This window comes from Gilbertella persicaria (assembly GCF_025201335.1).
Source record: "Gilbertella persicaria strain CBS 190.32 chromosome Unknown B0P05scaffold_3, whole genome shotgun sequence".
NCBI classification, from domain to species: Eukaryota; Fungi; Mucoromycota; class Mucoromycetes; order Mucorales; family Choanephoraceae; genus Gilbertella; species Gilbertella persicaria.
In genome coordinates, this window is record NW_026251964.1 from 674295 (window position 1) to 683516 (window position 9222).

Consider the following 9222-nt stretch of genomic DNA (forward strand, 5'->3'; position numbering starts at 1 on the left):
GGGTATAAATACACTCGGTATTAGTTTTATAACTCTCTCTTTCTTTTTCTCTTATATATACATATAAAATGGACCATCCTAGAAGCTGTATGTCTATTCATGCTATTGTTGACCATGAAGCCCCATTATCACCACCTGATTCCTTTAAGAGTCGATCACCTACTCTCTCACCTCAAATGGAATATATGCCATGTCCTGAAGAAAGAAGACGTAATAGTCTGCAATTACCAATGTCAATAGAAGAACGACGGTACAGAAACAAACTTGCTTCTGCTAAATATCGAGCAAAAAAGGTACAACAGACAAACAGAGAATAATAATGTCTTTCATGTTGCTAACATTCCTACTAGCAAGCAAGTATGAAATCAATGACAGCTAAAGTATCACAATTAATGGCATCGAATTCAAGTCTTCAACGAGAATTATCAAAAGTAAAGCAAGAAAATGAAGTATTGCGTGCCATGTTATTGAATCAACAACAACAGCAATTGCCTTCTTATTCTGTGCCATCCCCACCTCATGTTCCACCTGCATCTTTTTACTAAGCATTTTCTCTCTCTTTTTTTTAATTTGTAAATTTTTTTCTTTTTTTGTATACCTTTCTTTGTTTTGTTTTTTTTCTTTCTTTCTTTTCTTTCGTATATCCTTTGTTGTACAAATTTGTGTGAATAAATAAATATATAGTTTCAAAAAAAAAAAAGAGCGACCAAAAAGTTGGTAAGAGGAGTTGGTTTACACAAAAAAAAAAGCTTAATTTTAGTATAAAATTGCGGTGTCAAATGGGAATGATGTACATAAACGTTACACAGTACTTCTAAGTTTGATTTCAAGGGTTAACACACAAATAAGGAAAATCTAGACTTCAATTCGGATCTCTGTTTGTGAGATCATTTAAGTGAAAAAAAGAAGATTTGGCCTAGCGTCCATATCGAATCATCATTGAATAATAATCTCGAAATGACGCCATGACTAAATAAGCCAGGTTTGTGATACAGTTATTGGGTAATTCATAACTTTGAGTCATTATGAAACTATGTGTTCTCGTTGATCCTTGTATTTAATATTGTTTTGTTATGTTTGAAGTAATACATGTAAATGACATCGGTATGACTAACGATACACATAAAAAAAAAAGAAATGAAGTATATTTTCAATGATTATCCAGAAGAATCTAGAAATCAAGAAAAGAAGAATGCAATTTTTGTTTCAAAAGAGTATTGTCTTGGATCTACTTTAGGTATCTGTTTACTATCTTGACTTTTCTCATCTCAAAATGGACTCACACAAGGTGGGTTTGTGTAACACAACACAACACCCTTTTTTTTTTGTTTCTTTTTCGTTCTTCTACAAAAGAAAAAAAAAGACCTGTGCATTTTTTGTCATACGTTTATAATAATAATAAAAAATACGCCCATTTGAGGAGAAGAAAGATAGTCTGTACAACTTTATTACAAAGTGGTAGAGATAGGAATAAGTGAAATGGGAATAGGATCCACCAAGATAGAAGGCTCAACAATGCATGCCATTAATGTACATGCAGCACCCCAAGCAAGACCATTCGCTGGGCAAATGCAACGATTACAACCATCCGTAGCCATGAATGTTTCACCTGGTGTACATCTATCTTCGGAAGGTATACACAGTCTTTCAGTACATGCTGCGTCGCTGATTAAACCACTAGCAGGACAGTAACACTGATTACAGCCATCAGCAGCAGTGAAGCTTGTATTGGGGGTACATTGTCCAGCACAGGCCATTTTTGTACATGCAGCAACACTCTTGACGCCATTTGTAGGGCAACGACAATAATTACAGCCGTCATTAGCAATAAAAATACTACCTGGTGTACATCGGTCTTTGTAAGCCAAGACTTGAGAGAGCACACAACTTAAGACAATAAGGAAACTACGTTTCATTTCTTTGATAACAGATAGAGAGAGAAAGGAATGTAGACCTTGTTCTTTATTGTTAAATAGATATATATATTTCAACTGTGTTTGTTTATTAGAGGCATGAAAAAGTTACACCTTGAGACCAAATATAAGAACCTAAAATGACAAACATTGTACACTGAGCAATGACGACAGAAATGGTGCCATACAGATAACTAAATTTCCTTGGTAACGTACACAACTCAACCTAAAAAAATAAGCATGTAACAGAACAACATACGATATATATACCACAAATGTAGAAATCGTGGTTAGACAACCACAATAACCATCACTCAATGCCCCAACCACACTACATGAAATCATACTCATGGATGGACCTGACTGTACTAGTGATAAAGCAGCAAGTATCATCGTACCAAATACGTTTGCTACCCATGTGCCTAGAGGAAAATGCGGCAGTTTGTTATTATAAAACGAGAGATACCATCGGGTCAAAGCACCTAGAGGAGCAAATACGCATGCAAGTGCTACTTCTTTTTGATGTTGTGTAAAAATAGCTGCTAAAATAACACCCACCCAACATAATATGCCGAACAGTAGGGTCAAATAATCTCTTTTCTTTAGGTAAGCAAATGAAAAACCCCGGGGTACTGGTTCAACCGCTGTTGTATGATATCGACTGGACACGAATTCACCCACATGCTGTCCAAAGATAAGGCCATTAATAGCCATGGCCAAGGTCACTAGGAATACAGACAATCCTGCCAACACATTTTTCCCGCGTGTATGTGGATAAGCATGATAGTTGGAAAATGCTTGAAAAATACCGAGTTGCCAGGAAGAGAATGTAGTGATGGAACCACAAAGACCTGAAGTGATGGCAGCATGAGATGGTTGATACCTTTTCTTTTACAAAGAGAGGAAATGAGTCAGTTTGTCATCGCTTCTTCATTGTTACCATTGTAATAAAAAGTTTTTGTTTTTAATGGCAATACCCATAATAAAGCAACCCATCCATTGTGCATAAACTAAACTGAACACAGGTGCTCCCGAGTAATCTTGTAAACGATTGAGCCCAATACGAATTAAGGTACCAACAATAGAAAAAGGTACAATCGCAGCTGCAATTACAAGTTTGTTCTCATTCACTTGTATGATTTTGACAGCCTGATCACTCATGGAGTAGAGAAAGAACTCGCAAAAAAAAAGGCAGATAGATAGTGACTATTGTTTTTTGCTCATAAGAAGCTATACACCCTTTTGGATTTAAAAAAATTGGTCATATTCATGATGCCGGGTATTAGTTTGGCCGCTTTTTAGATATTGTATTTTTAGAGTACATTACTGATACTCAGGTTCAATCAGACCAGATGATACCTGCCTTCAAGACTTTTCCTTACGATACTTATGTCTATAGACATGCATTGGAATAAACTTGTTTATTTTAAATTCTTGAGAAAAAAGGGGCATAAGGTAACGAGGCACTAAGTCCGCCATCCACTCTGATATCTTGCCCAGTGATAAAGGAAGCGTCAGAACTGGCCAAATAGGCTACCATAGTAGCAATCTAACATGAAATTCAGTATACACATCGATTGAATACAATTTATGTCTTTACATCTTCTGGCTGGCCCCATCTTTCTAAAGGGGTTACTCGGTTTAAAGCTTCTCTTGCATCTTCATCTTTATCTGCTTCTTTTTTTAGCCGACTGGTCATTTCTGTTTGAGTAAAGCCCTAACATAATACACCCATGAGCCTAGTCTATTTTTTTTTGAAACGACTTACAGGGCAAACAGCATTGACACGGACATGTTTGCCTCTTAACCTCCATGCCATAGACTGACAGATACTGATGACACTGACAGAATGAATTGGATATGTTATCCTTGTCAAATCAGGCTCAAACTTACGCTGCTTTTGAAGCTGAATAACCCACTGGGCCAGCACCTGATCGAATACCAGCAACTAAAAACAAAAATAAGAACTTTCGGTTCATTCGTGTAGGCCTATTTACCTGAAGCTGTAGCAATAATGGAGCCACCACCTATAGGTTTCTTGTCACTGGTCTTTGACATAGCTTCCGATGCATTCCTGATGGCTGCATAAACACTATGGAAATAAAGATCAATGGATACTGTCTAAACAGAATACGCCTACCTCCATGCATTGATACGCATCACACGAAGAAACGTTTCTTCTGTTTCAGTATTCATACGCTGAGGATGGGCAACACCAGCATTTGCAAAAAAGACGTCGAGTCGACCAAATCTATCTAAAGCGTCCGAAATGACAGCCTGTATGTCTTTTTCTGAGCTTGCGTCTACAAGATAAGGAATGCACTCAACATGGGTGGTTGCTTTGATCTCTTGTGCAAGTGTATCTAAATGATCCTTGTTGATATCTGTAGCGTATATAGCGCGTACTCCCTTTTGAGCAAGGGAAAATACAGCAGCTCGACTAAGTAACAGGTTATATTGCTGTAGTTGTATCATTTGCTTACCCAATACCAGCTAAAGAATTAGCACCAGTGACAATACAGACAAAATCGTTCATATTTTCTTAGAGAGAAAGAGAGGGAGAGAGACGAATAAGCGAGCTGATTAAATACTCGATCAAAGAATACAATTTAATCGTTTATTTATAGTCTGTTACCACAAATTCCCCTTTTCGCATAGAGAAAAAAAAAATACGTTGATAGCTTGAACGTTATGCAGTTTTCTCCTTTTCATCTTCTTTGGTAAAATATGGTTATTGTTTATGATCCAAGTAAAAGTCTTTCCATGTATACTAGGGATTCAAATGTCCTTTTATCTCTCTCTCTCTCTCTCTCTCTCTCTCTGAGCATGATGAAACAAAGCGATAATTTATATTTGTAAAAGATGCAGTTATTCCATAGAAAACAAAAGGTACACATCGCTATTGGCCTACTGCTTTGCATAAGCTACTCCTTGTTAACCTAAAAAGATAGAAAGAAACTATCAAAAAAACAATGCACTATGAACAAACACATTTGTCTTATAAGAGGCATTCCTTCTTACACTAGAACCAGAAAACTGCTTTTATCAGAAATTAAAACCCCCCTTCCCTTTTGTTCACGTTGTGGCACTGCTTACTTTTTTTTTTACTTTCTTTTTCTTTCTAATATTAAGCAATGACTTCATCTAATCTAGCGTTTGAGCTGTTTACTCTACCAACACAGGTAGACACAAGTACTTTTTGGACAAACTTAAAGGAGAATAGTCACTTTGTTTTACAGCAAACAAAAACTCAAAAGAACGGCATAATGAGAAGTGTCTTGGGCACACTGCAAAATGTGTAAATAAATACTATGACTTAACATACCCTAAATACATATATTAGCCTAGATACAAAACAATCACCTTATCGAGTTTTGTTTCGACGTGTTAATGGAACAAGTCTGCAAGTGGCTGTTGCCGAAACAGAAAAAAAAGCAGAGATAGTATGGGCTTGGATTGAATGTAAAATACCAACAAACAAAAAAAAAACTTTAATAAAACTGACATACCCTCCTTCTCCTCCCCCCTTCTCTTATTAACAGCCAACTTACTTCCTCCACTTGATAACCTGGATACAGAAGAAAGAGAACCTTATGTTGTTACAAAGATAAACTCGATTGTTACACGCAGAGGTAAACTCATAAAGAACATTCATTTTATTCATTGTTTTTTTTTTAGATTCTGGTACAGATGAAATATCTGCTGATGAAAAAGTAAGAAAGGCTTCAAGAAGTTTTAGACAAACCTTTAATGTTCCTTCATCAGAACGTCTTGTTAATTGTAAGTATATGCATATGCTAGAATAAAAAAGAATAAACACTGTATATAGACTATTCCAGTGCCTATCATACCAATCGATTCACAAGCCAAGGATGGCTTTATATCAGTGAAAACTACCTTGCATTCTATTCTTTCTTGCTTGGGTTTGAGACAAAACTCTTGCTCGAACTCAAAGATATCCAGGACCTTAAAAAGGAGAAATCAAAACGTGGCGTATTTTCTGATGCTATCAAGATATACATGAAAGATAAGAGCGAGGTAAATGAAGAGATAGACAAATACACATACTAACATAGTACAAAGCATTTCTTTTCAAATCTGTTTAAACGAGATGAAGTCTATGAGATTTTGGTCCAATTGACTGGATTAGCCATGCAAAGAGTGCTGAAAAGTACAGCTTTAGAGCATGCACCTGGAAGTGATGTGTCGATTGATATCAAGGACAGTGATATTGATGCTATTCAAGATGCTGATGTCTCTTCAAACAAAATGGCTTCTTTGCCTGCAGCTGAAATAAGAAAACTAATGCAGCCATTAAAGACTAACTTGGAAGCACAGAAACGAGATGAGAAATTCAGGGCAAAATTCAGATTACCACCCGATCAACACTTGGCTTATTCATTTATCGCAACTCACCCTGCTACTGTCTCAGAAGAAATTGGGTCAGAAAAGCCAAAGTTGGTCAATTATGCAGGCATTTTGAACTTGTCAGAAGCCTACTTGACATTCAATTCAACAGATCAAGGTGCTTATTTTGAAGCAGTGATGCCTCTTTATACCATTCGTCGTGTAGAAAAACTAACAGACGAAACTAATGCTTATTCTATAAAAATTGTGAATTGGCATCAATCTGAATCTGTATTTCATCTGAATGCGTAAGTAAGAAAAGAGGGTTTATGGGAATACGTTATGGATTGATTGTATTCGTAGAGATGAAAAAGGTTATCAGGAATTCTCGGCTACATTGACCAATAACCTCAAAAATCAAATCAAACATATGAGAATGATGAAGCAATTCTTAACTACGTGTGCATCAGAAGCTGTGCTTGCAGACAAGACCTACGAGGAAATGAACTTGATTCCCGGTGGATTAGGTTTAACATTCGATTTTCCGGGTGATCCCAAAAAGCTCAAGGAGAAAAGCAAAATGAAGTTATGGAAAAAGTATTTTCAGGGTAAGCCAAAAGAACCAAGACATAAACAAATCGAATTAACGCCCTCTAAAGAACATGGCAGAAATCTCACGATTGCAAAAACACCTCGCTTTGCTAAACTGATTCGTGTTGGATTGCCCAATCGATTGAGGGGTGAAGTATGGGAGATTTGCTCAGGCGCCATTTTTGAAAGATTTAGAAACCAAGGATTATACGACAGAATTTTAGAAGAAAACAAAAACAGAAGCTCATTGAGCCTGGAAGAAATCGAAAAGGATTTAAATAGATCATTACCCGAATACAAGGCTTATCAACAACCCGAAGGTATCAATAGCCTCCGAAGAGTATTGAGCGCCTATTCATGGAAAGATCCTGAATTGGGTTACTGTCAAGCCATGAACATTGTCACGTCTGCTATCCTCATGTAAGTCACTACATTAGTCCAAGTGTATACTGATATACGCATTAGCTACATGAGCGAAGAACAAGCTTTTTTTACGCTTGGTGTTTTATGTGATGACTTGTTACCCGGCTATTACAGTACATCAATGTATGGTGCTCTTTTAGATCAAATCATTTTTGAACACTTGTTAGAAAAGACCATGCCTAAGCTGCATGCTCATTTCAAAGCGGCTGATATTCAATTATCTGTTGCTTGCTTGCCATGGTTCTTGAGCCTTTACATCAACTCTATGCCATTACTGTTTGCTTTTAGAGTTTTGGATTGTTTCTTTATGGAAGGACCCAAGGTTTTATTTCAAATTGGGTAAGTCTTTAGATTTTGTAAAACGAAAATCTCATTCTCTTTTTCTTTTTATAGTCTTGGTAAAACTATTTTTTTGTACAAAGAGATAAACACTCATATGTTACATTAGCTATCCTTAAAATCAATGGTGACGAACTATTAGAAGCTACTGACGATGGCGTCTTTATGAACACGCTGAAGCAATACTTTAATAATTTGGGTAATCCTCTTTACCCTAACTCAGAAAACCCAAAGGCCAAGAATCTGACGGCAAGTATTCATCTCAAATCTGTATGAAATGACTAAACCATGTACTTAGAAATTCAATGAGCTCTTGTTGGTTGCTTATCGTGAATTCAGCAATGTAACAGATGAACTTGTTCGAGAATTAAGGCAGACAAATCAACTCAAGGTGGTTGCAGGCATTGAATCTTTCACTAAACGATCCGCTGTGCGTAACATTGACAACACAGCAGGTCTTGACAAGACAGAGATAGGTATTGTTTATGACAAATTTCATAATGTATTGTATTACAAGCAACAAAGTCCCTCTGAACGCAATGATTCTAAAATGGACCTCAAATCATTTGAAGTCTTTATTGGTTCGCTTGCTTCCTGGGCTAAAATTGACTCAGAAGATCATCAATCTGACGATCGTCAACGGCAACTAAAAGTAGCTAAAAATTTTTTAAGCCAGCTATTCAAAGTGTTTGACGTACAACAGACACATCATTTAAGTCTTCAGGTAAAAAAAAAAAAAAGAAAAAAAAATAGTATTGAGGGACTAAACTAAATATAGAGTGCTATCATTGGACTTGGCTCTATTTCCAAAGGCGATTTGAATTCACAAATTAGACTATTTTTTAACTTGCACGACATTGACAAGGACAACTATCTAAACAAGGAAGAAATCCTTCAGCTATCTGAAACTTTACTTTGGATTTTCCGCCTTACGCAAGATGAAAACCATTTGAATGCAGTCTCTACATTTCTGCATAATGCATTTGAATATGCAGAGACAAGAAATGACGAAAAATATTTGTCATTAGAATCATTCAGGTAAACCAAAAAAAAAAAAAAACTGAATCATCATTGATATAAAGCTTAGGATGATTGTACTTGCAGACGAAACTTTAGAAAATTTCTTTGATCATGAGTTTGCTGCTTCTTTCAAGTTGACCGAGAAACCTGTTGAGCAACAACGAAGTCTTGGCCGAGAAATTTTTGACAACCTCCTTGCTACAGGTGCTAAATTAGCTTCAACAACAGTTCGACCTCAATTCAGATCGAAATTGACAGATGCTTCTTCCATCAGTACATCCGAAGTTCAGACAACTATCGATGCTATAGAAACTGCCAAGGTTAAAGAAAAGGAAGAAGAAAAGAAAGAAGAAAAGAAAGAAGAAAAGAAAGAAGAAAAGGGAGAAGAAAAGGAAGAAGAGGTGAAGGATATCCCCACAAATCACTCGGTTGAGAAGCATATTCTCGGTGATGACTCTGATCCTGATTCCGACGATGAAGAAGATCTTAGTCCTGATGTATTGGAAGAAGTAGATAGACTTTTGAAAGAGTACGACGATGAAGATGAATAAATAAATGACGAAATGAACACTACAATCTGTTTATTGTT

General features: G+C 36.4%; 5 protein-coding genes across 5 annotated transcripts; 2 read left to right on the forward strand and 3 right to left on the reverse strand.

The window, feature by feature from the left end:
• The first annotated feature begins 2 nt into the window (after positions 1 to 2).
• B0P05DRAFT_524672 (uncharacterized protein) lies at positions 3 to 638 on the forward strand. Its single transcript, XM_051576230.1, has 2 exons — positions 3 to 293; positions 351 to 638. The coding sequence occupies exons 1-2, from the start codon at positions 69 to 71 to the stop codon at positions 543 to 545; spliced, it is 420 nt and encodes a 139-aa protein (XP_051439192.1). The 5' UTR covers positions 3 to 68; the 3' UTR covers positions 546 to 638.
• An 810-nt stretch (positions 639 to 1448) lies between these two features.
• Positions 1449 to 1757, reverse strand: B0P05DRAFT_568290 (uncharacterized protein; the record flags this gene model as incomplete). The annotated part of the gene is made up of 1 exon (XM_051581188.1): positions 1449 to 1757. One exon carries the CDS (start codon positions 1755 to 1757, stop codon positions 1449 to 1451), a length of 309 nt encoding a protein of 102 aa, XP_051439193.1.
• A 247-nt stretch (positions 1758 to 2004) lies between these two features.
• On the reverse strand, positions 2005 to 3392 carry B0P05DRAFT_577070 (uncharacterized protein; the record flags this gene model as incomplete). The annotated part of the gene is made up of 4 exons (XM_051581756.1): positions 2005 to 2107; positions 2173 to 2796; positions 2854 to 3062; positions 3381 to 3392. 4 exons carry the CDS (start codon positions 3390 to 3392, stop codon positions 2005 to 2007), a joined length of 948 nt encoding a protein of 315 aa, XP_051439194.1.
• Positions 3331 to 4469, reverse strand: B0P05DRAFT_524684 (uncharacterized protein). The gene is made up of 7 exons (XM_051576231.1): positions 4397 to 4469; positions 4054 to 4353; positions 3911 to 4005; positions 3807 to 3861; positions 3682 to 3754; positions 3514 to 3630; positions 3331 to 3462 (listed from the first exon to the last, which is right to left on the reverse strand). Exons 1-7 carry the CDS (start codon positions 4447 to 4449, stop codon positions 3340 to 3342), a joined length of 816 nt encoding a protein of 271 aa, XP_051439195.1. The 5' UTR covers positions 4450 to 4469; the 3' UTR covers positions 3331 to 3339.
• A 514-nt stretch (positions 4470 to 4983) lies between these two features.
• Positions 4984 to 9209, forward strand: B0P05DRAFT_524687 (rab-GTPase-TBC domain-containing protein). The gene is made up of 13 exons (XM_051576232.1): positions 4984 to 5312; positions 5354 to 5375; positions 5456 to 5545; positions 5592 to 5693; positions 5743 to 5951; positions 5997 to 6568; positions 6624 to 6868; positions 6920 to 7271; positions 7317 to 7613; positions 7697 to 7862; positions 7912 to 8337; positions 8392 to 8651; positions 8701 to 9209. Exons 1-13 carry the CDS (start codon positions 5304 to 5306, stop codon positions 9182 to 9184), a joined length of 3234 nt encoding a protein of 1077 aa, XP_051439196.1. The 5' UTR covers positions 4984 to 5303; the 3' UTR covers positions 9185 to 9209.
• The last annotated feature ends 13 nt before the right edge of the window (positions 9210 to 9222 follow it).

Coding starts and splice junctions, on each gene's coding strand:
- B0P05DRAFT_524687 (XM_051576232.1), top strand. Junction 5,952..5,996: donor ACATGAAAGATAAGAGCGAG/GTAAATGAAGAG, acceptor CATAGTACAAAG/CATTTCTTTTCAAATCTGTT. Junction 7,614..7,696: donor AAGGTTTTATTTCAAATTGG/GTAAGTCTTTAG, acceptor TTTTGTACAAAG/AGATAAACACTCATATGTTA.
- B0P05DRAFT_524684 (XM_051576231.1), bottom strand. CDS start 4,449: ATGAACGATTTTGTCTGTATTGTCACTGGTGCTAATTCTTTAGCTGGT. Junction 4,354..4,396: donor AATTCTTTAGCTGGTATTGG/GTAAGCAAATGA, acceptor CCTGTTACTTAG/TCGAGCTGCTGTATTTTCCC. Junction 3,463..3,513: donor GATGGGGCCAGCCAGAAGAT/GTAAAGACATAA, acceptor ATTTCATGTTAG/ATTGCTACTATGGTAGCCTA.
- B0P05DRAFT_524672 (XM_051576230.1), top strand. CDS start 69: ATGGACCATCCTAGAAGCTGTATGTCTATTCATGCTATTGTTGACCAT. Junction 294..350: donor CTAAATATCGAGCAAAAAAG/GTACAACAGACA, acceptor CATTCCTACTAG/CAAGCAAGTATGAAATCAAT.